This window comes from Amblyraja radiata, chromosome 5 (genome assembly GCF_010909765.2).
Source record: "Amblyraja radiata isolate CabotCenter1 chromosome 5, sAmbRad1.1.pri, whole genome shotgun sequence".
Taxonomy (NCBI): domain Eukaryota; kingdom Metazoa; phylum Chordata; class Chondrichthyes; order Rajiformes; family Rajidae; genus Amblyraja; species Amblyraja radiata.
In genome coordinates this window covers 94,858,242-94,877,161 of record NC_045960.1, presented here as the reverse complement: position 1 = coordinate 94,877,161, position 18,920 = coordinate 94,858,242, and the positions used below count along the sequence as shown (strand labels likewise).

General features: G+C 42.9%; 1 protein-coding gene across 2 annotated transcripts in view; it reads left to right on the top strand.

Annotated features, from left to right (window-relative positions):
• The window catches only part of lats1 (large tumor suppressor kinase 1), a 29,274-nt gene extending 10,354 nt beyond the window's left edge, over positions 1 to 18,920 (top strand). For both annotated transcript variants that reach the window (XM_033021841.1, XM_033021840.1), the window contains exons 4-8: positions 16 to 1,598; positions 5,778 to 6,360; positions 9,697 to 9,879; positions 11,593 to 11,699; positions 17,339 to 18,920. In XM_033021841.1, coding sequence (XP_032877732.1) covers positions 16 to 1,598; positions 5,778 to 6,360; positions 9,697 to 9,879; positions 11,593 to 11,699; positions 17,339 to 17,854 — 2,972 coding nt within the window. In that variant the 3' untranslated portion in view covers positions 17,855 to 18,920. The remainder of the gene's footprint in view (positions 1 to 15; positions 1,599 to 5,777; positions 6,361 to 9,696; positions 9,880 to 11,592; positions 11,700 to 17,338) is intronic.

The following is an 18,920-nucleotide window of genomic DNA, read 5'->3' as shown; positions in this document are numbered from 1 at the left end:
CATATTTCCTAACAGGATCCAATGCGGTTCAGCAAACAGTAAATAGGAGACCAAGTTGGAAGGGTTCAAAAGAATCGTTGGTTGCACAGCGCCATGGTCCATCATTGATGGAGGGCATGGGATATCGTGCAGAAAGCCCTATCTCTCAGTTAGAAATGGGTCGGCCACTGTCTTCAAGTTCTGGAATGACTGCGTATACCCAGAGTCACCCTGGGAATGGACAGGGGTCTTTGGGAGCAGTGAACTCTCAGAGAGTGAATCCCCCACCACTTCCAGTGAGAAGTGTAACTCCACCTCCACCTCCCCCTAGAGGGCAGACTCCTCCCCCACGTGGCACCACTCCCCCTCCAGCCTCATGGGAGGGGAGCCAGCAACCAAAACGGTTCTCTGGAAACATGGAGTACATGATCACGCGAATATCCCCAGTGCCGCAAGGAGCCTGGCAGGACGGATTCCCACCCTCCAACCATGGTGCTGCCTCTATGATGAATCCGCCACCCCAAGGCCAGCGAGGAATAAGTCCCATTCCACTTGGTAGACAACCTATAATTATGCAAAATACCACCTCTACTAAATACAATTACACTACAGGCAGAACGGGACATCAGAATGGATCTGCACAGGCAGATGGACCCATGGGTGGACACTTTGTGCCTCATCAAAATGTGATGGGTGGGAATCCAGTGAGCCGTCAGCCACCTCCTTACCCTCACTCTCAGGCTAGTCGGCAAAGCCCAAGTGCCTTACAAATGCAAGCAGGAGGGGCTGCTGCTTCCACCTACAGCAGTAACTTGAATGGGAACGTTTCGCAGTCTGTCATGGTGCCAAACAGAAACAGCCAGAACCTGGATCTTTATAACATCAGCGTGGCTGGGATGGCATCTTCTTGGCCACAGCCGCCTCCAACTCAGCCCCAGTCTGTGGCTTGCACTCCAGAGGCGACTAACTGGCATCCTCCCCAAAATATGAATGCACCTGTAAGATCCAATTCGTTCAATAATCACCTTTTATCCAGCCGACAGGCTCATTCCAACTCACAACAATCTGCTACCACTGTTACTGCCATTACGCCTGCACCCATTCTGCAGCCTGTGAAAAGCACTCGAGTACAGAAACCTGAACTGCAGACTGCACTTGCCCCCACTCACCCTCCCTGGATGCAGCAGGCTGCTCCTGTTCCCGAGGGTTCTAGTTTGGGTGAAGCTCCAAGTTATCAGCCTCCACCTCCACCATATCCAAAGCACTTGCTTCAGCAGAATCAGCCTGCACCACCTTATGATTCCATAGCTAAAGTCAGCAATGAGCAGACAGCAAAACCTTCCACTTTATTTTCGCATAGTTTAGAAGAGGATGAGCCTGAGAAGGTAATTGAATATGGGGAACGGCTTGATGCTACGGAGAAAGAAAAGAAACAGATTACAACGTCGCCTGTCCCTGTGCGGAAAAACAAAAAGGATGAGGAGCGTAGAGAGTCACAAATTCAGCTCTACTCCTCGCAGGCATTCAAATTCTTTATGGAACAACATGTGGAGAATGTGCTCAAGTCTCATCAGCAAAGGTTGCATCGCAAAAAACAACTCGAGAACGAAATGTCGAGGGTAAGCAATGTACTCTTTCTGATGTCAGCATAAAACTTATTTCATTTGTAGCCAATGTCCTGGCAGGACATTGATTTGTAGCCAATCTCCTGGTGAAGCAGCTGTGTTGCTTACTCATTCATGTTATTTTTTTTCCAGCTTTAGTAAAGCATTGACCCAATCGCAAACATTGACCGATAAAAGCTAATTAGTCCCAGGTCTGAGAAACCAGTAAGAAACTAAAATGTTTATACATATAAGTTCCACAGCAGAGATCTGAGGAGAGAATTCTAGCTGTCACCTTCTGATGGGCGGATAAATTGATTTGGTCTATGGTGGATCTAAACATTCCCAGATACTGCTTGAAGAAGAACAGCGGAGTTTATTCATAGTGTTCTGATATGAAATTATAACTGGTTATCTGATTGCTATTTAATTATTGCTTGTGGAACCCGATCATAACATTTTCTACAACAGTGACTGCAAATTTATTTTGTGGCTGTAAAATGCTTTGGAATATATCCTGATGTTTTGTGAAATGCTTTGTAAATGTAGTTCATTCTTTTTATCATTTTATTTTACACAAAGGTGCAAGGGAAATAAACTTGCCAGAGTACATGTTTTTCTTTTTGGAGTACATGACACACAAGGAAGGATATCTGTAACTATAAATCCATTCCTGTCTTCCTTTAATGGATTTGAATGTGGAATGTTAAACATTTCCCACTTCTGTGTTGAAACAATGGGGCTAACCGGAAACGCTGTTTTTGCAGGAACTGGATCTCTGCATTCACAGTCACAATTATTCACGACCATGTGTCAGTTGTCGGGCTAGTAAACTGGAGATCTAGATTCGCACCACAGTGATACAAATTCAGATTACACCATGGCTGCAGGGATATTTAAATTGAGTTAATTAAATGACCTGAAATGATTTAAAAAAAATCAAGCTTTAGCAACATGATCCTGAAACTATAAAACTATTGTAAAACAAATAACCTGGTTAATTAATATCCCTCAAAGAGAAAATGTGCTTTTCCAGCCTTTATCTGACTCCAGACTGTAAACAATGTACTTGACATTTGTTTGTCCTCTGAAAGCTATTGTTGTATTAAAACTACTATATTGGACCATAATCCAAACAAAATTGATCACCCTGCATCTTGGTGATCAATTGGTCCTGGATTTATTGCTCCATGCAAAGCTCAAAAATACATCAGCTGGTTTGACCCACCAGAGTTGTTTTGGCACAGTGACATATAGGTGGGCAGGACTGACCCTGGTAGTCTTCAAAATTGACATCAGATTTCATGTAGTGTCAAATAAGAGACCCGTTTCCTCCATCTCATGAACCAGTACTCCTCCAGGTTGAATGATGGTTGTGAGAAACACTGAGACTAGTAAGGATGTAAGTGGGAGAGAGATTTCAGTGCCCATTACAATGTCTCATGTCAGAGATTAGATAGAGCTTTGTTCTATCCATCTCTCCCCCACCTTCTCTGCAACTTAAAATTAAGTTGTTTTCTCTCTTCTCCAGTTTTGACAAAGGGTCTTCAACCGAAAGCATTAGCTTTTTCTCTTTCCACAGTTGCTGTCTGGCCTGCTGGTGTTTTCCAAGATTATGTGTGGGGCTATAGGAAAACAACTTAAGCCTATATCCACTTTGCTTCTAAGATCAGAATGTATTTGCTTTCACAAGAAAATGACCATTAATTTAGTGAAAGGAATTCAGGCAAATTATCTGGGAAGTAATGAATACTCAACAGTGTTACTCTGTTATGCACAGACTGAAAAAAATGGTGGAAGTAAGTTCCTTAGTAACTTAACAAGGATATAAAAAGACAAACCTGCAAGGTGAGGACACAAAAAGCTGGAGTAACTCAGTGGGCCAGGCAGCATCTCTGGAGAGAAGGAATAGGTGACGTTTCAGGTCGAGACCCTTCTTCAGACTGATGAATTAACTGAGGAGCTAAGAGCAATGGACATTTTTTTTCCCAGGAAGTGTCAGTATAAACATGACCCCTCAAATTACAAAATCTTGTACTGTGAGATTCATTGATGTTAGCCTGAGCCTGAGTAGCAGGAATAAATCATCTAGCTCTTTGTGCCTGCTCCACCATTCAATAAGACCAGGTCTGATCTTTTATTTTAGTGCTAATTTCTTGAAGCATCTTGATATCCCTCGATTCCCTTAATATCTAAGAATTTATGAAACTCTGTCTTGATTACTCAATTATTCAGCTTCCATAACCCTCTGGGATAGAAAGTTACAAGAGGTAATTTGCCTACGCTCATCTTATTCCTGAATGGTTGTCACCTTATTTTAGTGATTCCTGTTTCTAGACACCCTCGTCACAGGAAACATTCTGCATCTACCCTTTGAATTGAATTGAATTGAATGCCTTTATTGTCATTCAGACCTTACGGTCTGAACGAAATTTCGTGCCTGCAGTCATACATACAATCATACAATAATAAACAACAGTAAACACAAATTAACGTCCACCACAGTGTATCCTCCAAGCACCTCCTCACTGTGGTGGAGGCAAAAAATCTTAGGGTTACTGTCTCTTCCCTCCTCTTCTCCCTCTGCGCTGAGGCGATTCCCCACCGGGCGATGGCTCAACAGTCCCGCGCCTCACCGAACCCCGCGAACGGGCCGGTTCAAACACCGCGGCCCGGGGTGGTCGAAGCTGCCACCCTCCAGTCCAGCGTACGCAGCCGCTGGCCCGCGGCTGAACCCAGGACTCGGGTCACCGCCGCCAGAACGCCGTCCCAGCCACCGGAGCACCGTTCCAGCCCCGATCCGGAGGATCGCCCTCACGTGAGTGCCGTTCCTCCCTCGGGCTGGGCCACTCCGACGGGAGCGCCGTTCCTCCCTCGAGCTGGGCCACTCCGACGGGAGTGCCGTTCCTCCTCGGGCTGGGCCAATCCGACGGGAGTGCCGTTCCTCCCTTGGGCTGGGCCACTCCGACGGGAGTGCCGTTCCTCCCTCGGGCTGGGCCACTCCGACGGGAGTGCCACAGCCCCTCACGGGAGAGTCTCGGCCCCTCGCCAGGCCGTCCTCACGGGAGCGCAGTTCCAGCCCCGAGCTGGGCCGCCCTCACGGGAGCGAACCCAGGGCGAGTCCTGACAGGCTGCCTCCGGAGTCCCGAGGTCGCCAGCTCCGCCATTAGGCCTCAGCGCAGACGGAGGCAGAGAGGGGGGATACGACGAAAAAGTCGTATTCCCCCCAAGGGAGAGACAGCAAACCCCGTTTCAACCCCCCCCCCCCACATAAACACAACCTAAAAACCAAAAACGCAACTAGACAAAACAAAAAAAAACAACACAAAAAAAGTAAAGACAAACGGACTGCAGGCGAGCCGCAGCTGTTCCCAGCGCCGCCACTTCCGGATCTCATAAGAATATATGCTTCCTAGATGTACTATTTCTGTAAATGCATATTGTTACTGGGTTACTGGGTTCTCCGATCTTATCCCATGTTCTATGAAGTTTATGTTATTGGGTGGAGGATGTTGATTGACTATTTGGTATTTCCTGACAAATCAAACGAAAATAATTGCAAAAAAACTTTCTCTGACCATACAGTTAATAGTCCCATCTCTGGTTTATGCTCTAAAAGAGAACTTCTCAAGAAACGTAATCGTTAAGAAGTGTAGTTACATCATTGTAGGAATTGCAGTAGTTCATGTACAAACAGAAAGCTCCCCCAGACAGCAGTGGGATTGTGATGTGTTACGGGAAAGTTCCTGTAGATTAACATATGGACAAAAGCATTTATAGTAAACTGTAAAAATAAGGACAAAATTAATGTTAAATTATGAATGAAATACATCCAAACACACTTTGTGTTACCACCCACTCCCAATCTTACTTGACTTAAAGACTATTCTCAGTCGTGGCTTGATGTGTATAACATAGCACATTGTTAATCAGGAGATATTTATTATTGGTTGTATGGCTAGAAACACTCAGACCCTACAGAAGATCTCAGACCTGGAAAATTAACTTTTGTTTCTCATTCCACAAATGCTGAGTATTTACACCATTTCTGTTTTCATTTCAGATCTGCATTTTTCTTGTTACATTTTCATTTAATATTGCTTTTCTGTCCTAATTATTCTCTGCAATCAGTGATTGCAACCAAAAGGTTTTGTTGTAAAAAAAAATGTTTGCCTTTGCTTTATTCAATTATAGGTTGGATTGTCAAAAGATGCCCAAGACCAGATGCGCAAGATGTTGTGCCAGAAAGAGTCTAATTATATTCGCTTAAAAAGGGCGAAGATGGATAAGTCCATGTTTGTAAAGATCAAGACCTTGGGGATAGGTGCGTTTGGAGAAGTCTGTCTAGCTCGGAAAGTAGATACCAATGCGTTGTATGCAATGAAGACGCTGAGGAAGAAAGATGTGTTGCTGCGAAATCAAGTTGCTCATGTGAAAGCTGAGCGGGACATCTTGGCAGAAGCTGATAATGAGTGGGTGGTTCGACTCTATTATTCATTCCAGGATCGAGACAACCTTTACTTTGTGATGGACTACATTCCAGGAGGAGACATGATGAGCCTCCTTATAAGAATGGGCATTTTCCCAGAACCTTTAGCACAATTCTACATTGCTGAACTGACCTGTGCTGTGGAAAGTGTCCACAAAATGGGCTTCATTCACAGGGACATTAAGCCAGATAACATCCTGATTGATCGAGATGGCCACATAAAACTGACTGACTTTGGGCTGTGCACAGGTTTCCGATGGACCCATGATTCCAAATATTACCAAAGCGGTAAGTGATATTTATTTACATGTGTTTAGGAAATTCTGCTGCAATTAGGAAAAGATAATCACTGATCTATTCAATCTGATTATAACTTGAAAAAACATTACAGTTGGAAATTTGTTAATCTAGATGACAAGTTACAGAATCTCTACCTCTTCATCACCAACAGTAGGCATCATAATGGAATTTTGCATAGTAGTAGAAAAAGGTCAAACCCAAGTCCTCAGGAGAGATTCTTAATTTTGCCAGATTGAGTCATCTTTACGTGGAGGCACCAAGAATAATAGTAATCAATCAATGACTTTCCCTTACCCCATTGTAATTAACTGGCTGCATACCCAGGTACAGTGAGATTAATGAATCCAGCAGTAATGGCCCAGTATGTGATCATTATGGGTGACACCCAGGAATATTCAAATAATGTCCAATACTTTGATGGTGACACTTATTCCAAAACTTACACTGTAATGATTCCCAGCATTTTTAGAATATACACAGTAGAGTTTATAATTTCTTATTAATAACCCCATTTGGCTATGAAAAATCAACAAATGTACAGAAAATGTTCTATTTGTAACATACGTACTTCTCCCCTTTTTTTGTCTTTATCGTGTACCTCCACTTTCAAGCTTATCTCCAATCTTCCTCCCTGTCCTTTACTCTGTCATTTATCATCCTCCACTTAGGCCACAGCTGAAATCTTGCATGTTGTTTTGGTTGCCATAGAGTGGAAAGGACATGATTGCACTGTAGAGTGTAGAGCAGATTTACTAGAATAATGCCTGGGGTGGAATGCTTTAAGTTATGAAGAGAGACTGGATTGGCTAGGTTTGTTTTACTTGGAGTAGATGAGGCTGAGGGGGACCTGACGGAGATGTGCAAATTTATGTGAGGTACAGACAAAAGTTGTTAAGTCTAAGTAGATCTTTTGTGACCAGCAGGTCTGGGGGTAATTTCACAATTCTCTCTTCATTTCCTGCTCTGCTGCTCATCTTGTCTCCTCTACTGCTGTGAGGTAGTGCAGAGATTGGGGAATGAGACTGGTGAAGTGTATAACCTTTGGGTGCTAGGCAGAGTAGTTATGTTAGGCAACGTTTCGGGCCGAAACCCTGCTTCAGAACTTTGCCTATTTCCTTTGCTCCATAGATGCTGATGCACCCGCTGAGTTTCTCCAGCATTTTTGTGTACCTTCGATTTTCCAGCATCTGCAGTTCCTTCTTAAACACAGTTATGTGGTTAAATTGCAATTTTCTCAGTGTTTAGTACTTAAGTCTATATGATCCCAAAATGAGACGTTTACAAAAAAAAGGAACTGTGCACATACTGTTCTGTTTAACTACATCATGCTGAATTTATGCAGAACATGAAGCTCCTCCCACCTGATTCACATTAATCAAGGTAACCTAATCCTCGCCTTTGTCTCTTTAGCTACCCTCTAAATATTTAATAAGTAACTGTCTCAACTGCTATCCTTCATCCCTCCTCAATCCTTGTCTCTCCCCTTAACCAACTATCTTCCCTCTCTACTCAGTCATGGTGCAGGGTCTCGACCCAAAACGTGGCTGGTTCCTTTTCCCCGAACTGTTCCTTCAGCAGTTTGTTTTTTGCATTAGATTCCGGAATCTGCAATTTTGTATGAAATTGTGTAACATACTTTTTAATATGAAAACCTTTGTAGAGTACTTTATCTTCTGTCCCATCCTCGAGCAGTGCTTCATTATGGTGATCAAATGTTCCACAATTATCCAAAAGACTGCATGTATCATGGTGTTATTGTCTTGGTGTTTGTAGACCGGTGACGAGAGCATGCTTCATCTTGGTGTCAACTTTATCTTTTCAACAGTGTTGGCCTGTTAGGTTTCTTTTAAATAGTTCTTACAGGGGAAACGTGTGATTTTATTATGATAGTCATATACCAGATAATCAACCTCATTTTTATTCATAAACATTTAAGAATTAGACCAATAGGCTTCCGAAAGGGATTTTATAAGTAGGTCAGAACTGGGCAGCATTAAATCTATCAATGCGTTGAACATCAAGGTATGGTGATTGACTAATGTTACAATGCAAATCGGTAACGACAAGTGGAATTTTTGGCGAACAACATATAGGTGTATCAGTTCTGGAGTAAACACACGGGTCTCTGCCAGTGGGGGGGGGGGTTGGTCTGAATAAAGCACCATGCCTGTGCTTTGCATATCTGTTGGGACTGAATGGATCACTGAGTTTGGATTGAACTGGAAAAGAATGAGTGGAGAGAATATAGAATGAGTCACGTGACTTGACATTGATCACTTGTCATAAACTGTGGCTCCTCTGACTATGATGTAAAAGGAGACAAGTCCTGAAAGTTAGTTTCTTTTTACAAATTTGTCTCTAGAGCTGCTATGAGTCACTTCATTCTGATAGCAGTAAATCATGTTCTTGCTGTCAAAAGTTCGAACAACCACGAGTACAATCCAGGTACCCATCATAAAAATGAGTTTATATATGAATCAACTGTTCCATCTTTAATTAGCTATAGTAAAATGCGTTGTACTGCAGTGGGAGCATTCACAGAAAAATGCAATATTTTCTAAAGCTTAGAATTTGCTATCAGGTATGGTGTAACAGTTGCATGGGCACAATAGCATTCATACTTGCCTGCCAACTGGTTATAGGAACATTCCTAAGCTGTAGTTAGGGACCACTGACCTTTTTTTTCCATTTGATTCTTGTCCTTTGGACATGGGACACAGATCAACATATTGCACCATCTTATTCTTTGGTAAAATTAACCAGACAAGACAAGCCTCTCTTTCTGCATCTCCAGACACCGGTTGATGTCCTCCAGCAAACTGTAGGTTTCTCTGGAAAAGCTTTGACTCGTAATTTCTTTAAAGAAATGCAAGAAATTGCAGTAGCTCAACTTCTTCATCACTACCTTTGATGTACTTATCCCAGCACATTTTCTGTTTCAATCTGGGAATTATTGTTACGACCTGAAACGTTGTCGTTGACCATTTGCCTCCATCCATGTTACCTCTCGCTGAGTTCCTCCTAATTTGTTTTTTTGCTTATAGATGATAGTGTGATCATTTTCAATTTGAAAGAAAATCTCTGTTTCCAGATCAAGGATGAGTGCTTAGTAATCATGTTAGAATCATGCAGCATGGAAACAGGCCCTTCGGATGGGTTTTCTTTCAGGTGTTCCCACTAACTGTATGATTGAATGTCATAGATCATCCAATATCTCTGAAATGGTGGAGTCAAAAGGGGGGTAATTTAGTGCTAGAATATATTGGTTCTCTTGTTCATTGCTATCCTTGTCTGATTTTTAATGGGTTTCCTTAATATACCCAGGTGACCATCCTCGGCAGGACAGTATGGATTTCAGTAATGAATGGGGTGATCCCAAGAGCTGTAAGTGTGCAGAGAGACTAAAGCCACTGGAGCGAAGAGCAGCTCGGCAACATCAGCGTTGCTTGGCACATTCCCTGGTGGGCACACCAAATTACATTGCACCAGAAGTATTGCTCCGTACAGGTAAAGTTAATAAGTTCTCTTTAAGTAAGCTTTATTGCATTCCGAGAGTAAGAATTTTATTTTCCTCATTATAGTAACCCCTTTACTCTCCACTGCTGAATTGTCATGACACTATATGCATCCTACCCTGCTCTGTACTGCTATCACCCATCATTACTATAATTGGCTCAAAATTTACCACTGAATTGATTTTTAAAAAGAGATTCATCATTGTCTGCTAACCTCTGTAACTATCTCAACATCTACAAATCCCTGAGGTCTTTGAGCTCTCTAATTCTAGCCTCTTGTGCAGCATCATCTTTCATTGTTTCACTATTGGTTGCCTGTAACTGCCTGAGCCCTAACCTGCAGAATCTGCCTCCAAACTCTTACGATATTGGCCGCTCAATCACATCACAATAGTTCTGATGTGGCTTTGCGATTTTTGTTTAGGTGGATGGCATCCCATGTAAATGTATGATGTGATATTGATAATTGAATAAAAATAAGATGTTATCAGTCTCTTAGCTTCCCAAGGTATCTCCATTATCCCTGCCAGTTTTGGTTTTTGCAGTGATATTACAGGTGAAGCTTGTACTGTTTTTCCAAGACTAGGATTTGTGGCAAGGCTCATATTACTTTGAATTGGTTCCTTTCAGTTTTTGTTTGTTTCAGTAGACAATAGGTGCAGGAGTAGGCCATTCGAGCCAGCACCGCCATACAATGTGATCATGGCTGATCATCCCCAATCAGTACCCCATTCCTGCCTTCTCCCCATATCCCCTGAATCCGCTATCTTTAAGAGCCCTATCTAGCTCGCTCTTGAATACTAGGGCTTTCATACAAAGGCCCTTGTATTCCCTTTAGTAGCATTGGGTCTTATGAATATCAAATGTTTCTGTTTTCTTCATGTCTCCATTCCCCCCCCACCCCCGTTGCATTTCCTTAACTGGCAAAACCTATGGAAGTAAATTAGATTATATCTGCATCTTGTGCAAATGAAATAATGGACTGAATATTTTAAATCCAAAATGAAAGATTGTTCATGTTTTCAATCATAGTTTATTTAGAATGGCCAACAAAATCTCTAAACAGTATAAACTAGGAATTAAGCCAAAGGAGTTCAGAATCAAGTGTTATAATTTAAAATTGTAACTAATCTTTTAAGATGTGATTGTCAAAGATATTCTTAACCTCAAAAACAAAACCAGATTTTATGGGTCGGTAATGGAACTCTCATAAGGATAGGAGCAGAATTAGGTCATTCGGCCAATCAAGTCTACTCCGCCATTCAATCATGTCTGATCTATCTCCCTCCGAACACCATTCTCCTGTTTTCTCCCCTTAACCCCTGACACCTATACTAATCAAGAATCTATTTATCTCTGCCTTAAAAATATCCATTGACGGCTTCCACAACCTTCTGTGGCAAAGAATTCTACAGATTCACCACCCTATGACTAAACAAATTCCTCATCTCCTTCCTAACGAAAGGTCCTTTAATTCTGAGGCAATGACCTCTGGCCCTACTCTCCCACTGGTAGAAATATTCTCTACATCCACTCTATCCAAGCTTTTCATTATTTGGTATGTTTCAATGAGGTTCCCCCTCATCCTTCTAAACTCCAGTGAGTACAGGCCCAGTGCCTCCAAACACTCAGCATATGTTAAGAATAATAAATCTTGGTAACCGTTAATATTTAATTTGTAATTATATTAATTTCTGTCTTGCAGGTTACACCCAGTTGTGTGATTGGTGGAGTGTAGGTGTCATTCTTTATGAAATGTTGGTGGGGCAGCCTCCTTTTTTAGCACAAACTCCATTGGAAACCCAGATTAAGGTAATTAATTTATTGTTCATCACATTGTGCTTCAAGTTCAAGTTCAAGTTCAAGTTAGTTTATTGTCATGTGTCCCTGTATAGGACAATGAAATTCTTGCTTTGCTTAAGCACACAGAAAATAGTAGGCATTTACTACAAAACAGATAAATGTGTCCATATACCATGATATAAATATATACACACATGAATAAATAAACTGATAGTGCAAATAACAGAAAGTGGTTGGTAATAATCAGAGTTTTGTCCGAGCCAGGTTTAATAGCCTGATGGCTGAGGGGAAGTAACTATTCCTGAACCTGGTTGTTGCAGTCTTCAGGCTCCTGTACCTTCTACCTGAAGGTAGCAGGGAGATGAGTGTGTGGCCAGGATGGTGTGGGTCTTTCATGATACTGCCAGCCTTTTTGAGGCAGCGACTGCGATAGATCCCCTCGATGGAAGGAAGGTCAGAGCCGATGATGGACTGGGCAGTGTTTACTACTTTTTGTAGTCTTTTCCTTTCCAGGGCGCTCAAATTGCCGAACCAAGCCACGATGCAACCGGTCAGCATGCTCTCGACTGTGCACCTGTAGAAGTTAGAGAGAGTCTTCCTTGACAATCCGACTCTCCGTAATCTTCTCAGGAAGTAGAGGCGCTGATGTGCTTTTTTGATGATTGCATTAGTGTTCTCGGACCAGGAAAGATCTTCAGAGATGTGCACGCCCAGGAATTTGAAGCTCTTGACCCTTTCAACCATCGACCCGTTGATATAAATGGGGCTGTGGGTCCCCCTCCTACTCCTTCCAAAGTCCACAATCAGTTCCTTGGTTTTGCTGGTGTTGAGGGCCAGGTTATTGCGCTGGCACCATATGGACAGTTGCTCGATCTCTCTTCTGTACTCTGACTCATCCCCATCAGTGATACGCCCCACAATAGTGGTGTCGTCAGCGAACTTGATGATGGAGTTCGCACTGTGGTTCGCTACGCAGTCATGGGTATAGAGTGAGTACAGCAGGGGGCTGAGCACGCAGCCTTGAGGTGCTCCCGTGCTGATTGTTATTGAGGCTGACACATTTCCACCAATACGAACAGACTGTGGTCTGTGGACGAGGAAGTCGAGGATCCAGTTGCAGAGGGATGCGCAGAGACCCAGTTCTGCGAGTTTGGTAACCAGTTTGGAGGGGATGATTGTGTTAAATGCCGAGCTGTAATCAATGAATAACATCCTGACATATGAGTTTTTGTTGTCCAAGTGGTCCAGTGCGGAGTGGAGGGCCAGCGAGATCGCATCCACCGTTGATCTGTTGTGGCGGTACGCGAACTGCAGTGGGTCCAGGTTTTTGTCGATGTAGGAGTTGATTTGCTCCATGATCAACCTCTCATCTATCTTCTATCTCTACATAAGCTACAAAATGGTTATCTGTTCTAGAATAAATATCAAAAATGTGCAGGTGCTGGAATGAGAGTGCATTCAATGGATTTCTAAGCTATTTTAAAATTGCCATGATCTAAGTGAATGGTTGCATAGGCTGAACAGTGTTGAATAGCAGGGGACCGGGGGTCAAATGAGATGGAGGAAATGAGTGAAATCCAGGTTAGACTGGAAGTGGTGTTAGGTAAATTGAATGGATTAAAAGCCGATAAATCCCCAGGGCCAGATAGGCTGCATCCCAGAGTACTTAAGGAAGTAGCCCCAGAAATAGTGGATGCATTAGTGATAATTTTTCAAAACTCTTTAGGTTCTGGAGTAGTTCCTGAGGATTGGAGGGTAGCTAATGTAACCCCACTTTTTAAAAAGGGATGGAGAGAGAAAACGGGGAACTACAGACCAGTTAGTCTAACATCGGTAGTGGGGAAACTGCTAGAGTCAGTTATTAAAGATGGGAATACAGCACATTTGGAAAGTGGTGAAATCATTGGACAAAGTCAGCATGGATTTATGAAAGGTAAATCATGTCTGACGAATCTTATAGAATTTTTCGAGGATGTAACTAGTAGAGTGGATAAGGGAGAGCCAGTGGATGTGCTATATCTGGACTTTCAGAAGGCTTTCGACAAGGTCCCACATAAGAGATTAGTATACAAACTTAAAGCACACGGTATTGGGGGTTCAGTATTGATGTGGATAGAGAACTGGCTGGCAGACAGGAAGCAAAGAGTAGGAGTAAACGGGTCCTTTTCAGAATGGCAGGCAGTGACTAGTGGGATACCGCAAGGCTCGGTGCTGGGACCCCAGCTATTTACAATATTATATTAATGATTTGGACGAGGGAATTGAATGCAACATCTCCAAGTTTGCGGATGACACGAAGCTGGGGGGCAGTGTTAGCTGTGAGGAGGATGCTAGGAGGCTGCAAGGTGACTTGGATAGGTTGGGTGAGTGGGCAAATGCATGGCAGATGCAGTATAATGTGGATAAATGTGAGGTTATCCACTTTGGTGGCAAAAACAGGAAAGTATATTATTATCTGAATGGTGGCCGATTAGGAAAAGGGGAGATGCAACGAGACATGGGTGTCATGGTACACCAGTCATTGAAAGTAGGCATGCAGGTGCAGCAGGCAGTGAAGAAAGCGAATGGTATGTTAGCATTCATAGCAAAAGGATTTGAATATAGGAGCAGGGAGGTTCTACTGCAGTTGTACAGGGTCTTGGTGAGACCACACCTGGAGTATTGCGTACAGTTTTGGTCTCCTAATCTGAGGAAAGACATTCTTGCCATAGAGGGAGTACAGAGAAGATTCACCAGACTGATTCCTGGGATGTCAGGACTTTCATATGAAGAAAGACTGGATAGTCTGACTCGGCTTGTGCTCGCTAGAATTTAGAAGATTGAGGGGGGATCTTATAGAAACGTACAAAATTCTTAAGGGGTTGGACAGGCTAGATGCAGGAAGATTGTTCCCGATGTTGGGGAAGTCCAGAACAAGGGGGTCACAGTTTAAGGATAAGGGGGAAGTCTTTTAGGACCGAGATGGGGGAAAAATTTTTCAGAGCGGTGAATCTCTGGAATTTTCTGCCACAAAATATTTCAAATGTCATTAGAAACGGGAATAGTCCCCGAGGATTGGCGTACTGCGCATGTTGTTCCATTGTTTAAAAAGGGTTCTAAGAGTAAACCTAGCAATTATAGACCTGTTAGTTTGACTTCAGTGGTGGGCAAATTAATGGAAAAGATACTTAGAGATAATATATATAAGCATCTGGATAAACAGGGTCTGATTAGGAACAGTCAACATGGATTTGTGCCTGGAAGGTCATGTTTGACTAATCTTCTTGAATTTTTTGAAGAGGTTACTAGGGAAATTGACGAGGGTAAAGCAGTGGATGTTGTCTATATGGACTTTAGTAAGGCCTTTGACAAGGTTCCTCATGGAAGGTTGGTTAAGAAGGTTCAACTGTTGGGTATAAATGCAGGAGTAGCAAAATGGATTCAACAGTGGCTGAATGGGAGACGCCAGAGGGTAATGGTGGATGGCTGTTTGTCGGGTTGGAGGCAGGTGACTAGTGGGGTGCCTCAGGGATCTGTGTTGGGTCCTTTGTTGTTGTCATGTACATCAATGATCTGGATGAAAGTGTGGTAAATTGGATTAGTAAGTATGCAGATGATACCAAGATAGGGGGTGTTGTGGGATAGGGGGTGTTGTGGATAATGAAGAGGATTTCCAAAGTCTACAGAGTGATTTAGGCCATTTGGAAGAATGGGCTGAAAGATGGCAGATGGAGTTTAATGCTGATAAATGTGAGGTGCTACACCTTGGCAGGACAAATCAAAATAGGACGTACATGGTAAATGGTAGGGAATTGAAGAATGCAGTTGAACAGAGGGATCTGGGAATAACCGTGCATAGTTCCTTGAAGGTGGAATCTCATATAGATAGGGTGGTAAAGAAAGCTTTTGGTATGCTAGCCTTTATAAATCAGAGCATTGAGTATAGAAGCTGGGATGTAATGTTAAAATTGTACAAGGCATTGGTGAGACCAAATCTGGAGTATGGTGTACAATTTTGGTCACCCAATTATAGGAAGGATGTCAACAAAATAGAGAGAGTACAGAGGAGATTTACTAGAATGTTGCCTGGGTTTCAACAACTAAGTTACAGAGAAAGGTTGAATAAGTTAGGTCTTTATTCTCTGGAGCGCAGAAGGTTAAAGGGGGACTTGATAGAGGTCTTTAAAATGATGAGAGGGATAGACAGAGTTAATGTGGACAAGCTTTTCCCTTTGAGAATAGGGTAGATTCAAACAAGAGGACATGACTTCAGAATTAAGGAACAGAAGTTTAGGGGTAACATGAGGGGGAACTTCTTTACTCAGAGAGTGGTAGCGGTGTGGAATGAGCTTCCAGTGGAAGTGGTGGAGGCAGGTTCGTTGGTATCATTTTAAAAATAAATTGGATAGGCATATGGATGAGAATGGAATGGAGGGTTATGGTATGAGTGCAGGCAGGTGGGACTAAGGGAAAATAATTGTTCGGCACGGACTTGTAGGGCCGAGATGGCCTGTTTCCGTGCTGTAATTGTTATATGGTTAAAAGGTAGTTGAGGCCAGTTCATTGCTATATTTATAAGATAAGATAAGATATAATTTATTGCCACACAGCCAGGCTGGTGGAAATTTGGGTTGTCTGCAGCGATACAATAATAAAGAACACACAACCACAATAAAACTGTAACACAAACATCCACCACAGCATTCATCACTGTGGTGGAAGGCACAAAATTTGGTCAGTCCTCCTCCATTTCCCCCCCGTGGTCAGGACCAGAGTCCAGAGTCAGTCCAGGATCGGCTCTTCCTCACCGGAGACCGCGGCTTTAAGATGGTGTAGGCCGCAGGCCGGCGGTCAAGATTTAAAGTGCCCGCCGCAGCCAGAAGCACCGTAGACTGCAGGGCTGGTGGTCGAAGCTCCCCTCCAGTGGTGATGGTAAGTCCATGCCGGACCCGCGGTAGAAGTTGGCCGCGGGCCGGCAGTGATGGCTTCTTCTTCCCCCGGGTCCCCAGACGCCGCACCAGCTGGAGCTCTGCAGACTGCGGCTTCAGGCTGCGACTTCAGGCTGCCGGCTGCCCCGGGCCAGCGAAACGGAGCGCTCCCCTCCAGCGAGGGCTCACCTGCTCCACGCCGAGAGTCCACACTGTGCCTGCCGCTGAAGCCCCGGGCGCGTCTCCGGGAAAGGCCGCGTCGATCCTTGATGTTAGGCCACGGGGGAGGCGACCTGGAAAAACTCACCTCTCCGTGGAGGAAGCGACCGAAGCGGTTTCCCCCTTACCCCCCCACACCACCCCCCACATAAAACACACAAAGAAACATTAAATACAGACTTTAAAACATACTAAAAAAAAAAAAAAAAATTGAAAAACTGACGAGCTGCATGACATGGCTGCTGCCAGAGCAGCGCCCCCTAGGGATTGGTGGGTGTTAGATGTGGCCCTTGTGGCTAAAGGGGGTATGGAGAGAAGGCAGGTACGGGATACTGAGTTGGATGATCAGCCATGATCGTATTGAATGGCGGTGCAGGCTCGAAGGGCCGAATGGCCTACTCATGCACCTATTTTCTATGTTTCTATGAATATCTTTGTCCATTAGTGAAATGTATTTAAATGCAGGTTAATTTTTTTGGAATGTTAGTCTTATGGTTTTTATTATTGTCTATTGTCACAAAGGTCATAAATTGGCAGACAACACTTCACATCCCACCCCAGGCTAAACTTAGCCCCGAGGCATCTGATCTCATTATTAAGCTCTGTCGAGGCCCTGAAGACAGGCTTGGAATGAACGGCACAGATGAAATAAAAGCCCATCCGTTTTTTAGGCAAATCAATTTCTCCAATGACATCCGGCATCAGTTAGCTCCGTACATTCCAAAGATAACTCACCCAACAGATACGTCCAATTTTGATCCTGTGGATCCTGACAAATTGTGGAGTGAAGATAATGACGGAGAAAATGTTAATGACACGCTCAATGGCTGGTATCAGAATGGAAAGCATCCAGAACATGCCTTCTACGAATTTACATTCCGGAGATTTTTTGATGATAATGGCTACCCTTACAGCTACCCTAAACCATTGCAGTGTGATTATCATAGTCTGGAAACGAATGGGGATCAGACAGAAAGTAACAAAGAAAATGCTGCATCAGGAAAGCGGAGCCAGAATCGAGAACTGGTCTATGTATGAATGGAAATCTCTTTTTTTTTTTAAGGGAAAATCCCTTGATTGTTTAATTCCCAGGGATGGATTTTAGCTTTTACTTGATGCTTACATATTTTGGTTCTCATGAACTTACAGAAAAATATATTTTGTAAGTATTAATTTATTTTAAATGTTGTAATTTGAATCCTTCATGTGAATGAATAGAACATTGACTTTAGTACCTAACACTAGAGTTAAAAATCAATTGGATCGGGTGATCAATATCATATCAGTAATATGGGTCTTGTGCGTGACATCATTCTTCAGTGCACTGTCTTTATCATTATTAGTACTCCTTTTTAGGAAAGGTGCCTTACGTTCTTTATTAAAAGATTTTAGGATCCACTACTTTCCCACGGCTCTGCTCTCACTACAAAATTTTGCTTGAAAAGAGTAGTTAAAGACTAATAGCATGGAAATTGCTACATGTTATGTTTCCAGCAGTGAGGCTCTATACTGAGAATGGGAAAAGATGCACCAAGGTACACGACTAAATCTGTGACCCATGTTTCTCTCCAGTCTAGACATCTGACACACTGATACTAGATTTTGGACTTTTAACACTATAAAGTACAATCTGTGCTCACACTGTGGCTGCAGATGGCTGTAATATTATACAATCTATTCTGTTCTCACAGGGGGTGTAGGGTAGACCTTTTATACATAGTGCCCTATCCGGTACCACACTGCGAAAGGGGAGTTGACTGTACCATTGTGGGTCCCATGTTTCTATCTAGTGAAGTGGCCCTATCAGTGATGGATGCATGCTAAATGACCATGTCTGAAGCCTAGGAAATGGTCTTTAACAGTGTGCCTTAAAACTTCCTGCTTAGCTTTGACCAAATATGAAGAAATCATTTTGGTGTAATTTACATGAAAATCTTTTAGAAGCATATAGTCTGCAGGTTATTAGCTTTCTATTTTTTCCCCTAATTTATGCATTGAATTATTTATAAATTATACTTGTTGTATAAACATTTAATTTGTCAGTACTTTCATTGTCTCATTTTATTTCCAATGACATTAAATCTAAGTTCATTTTCAAACTTGA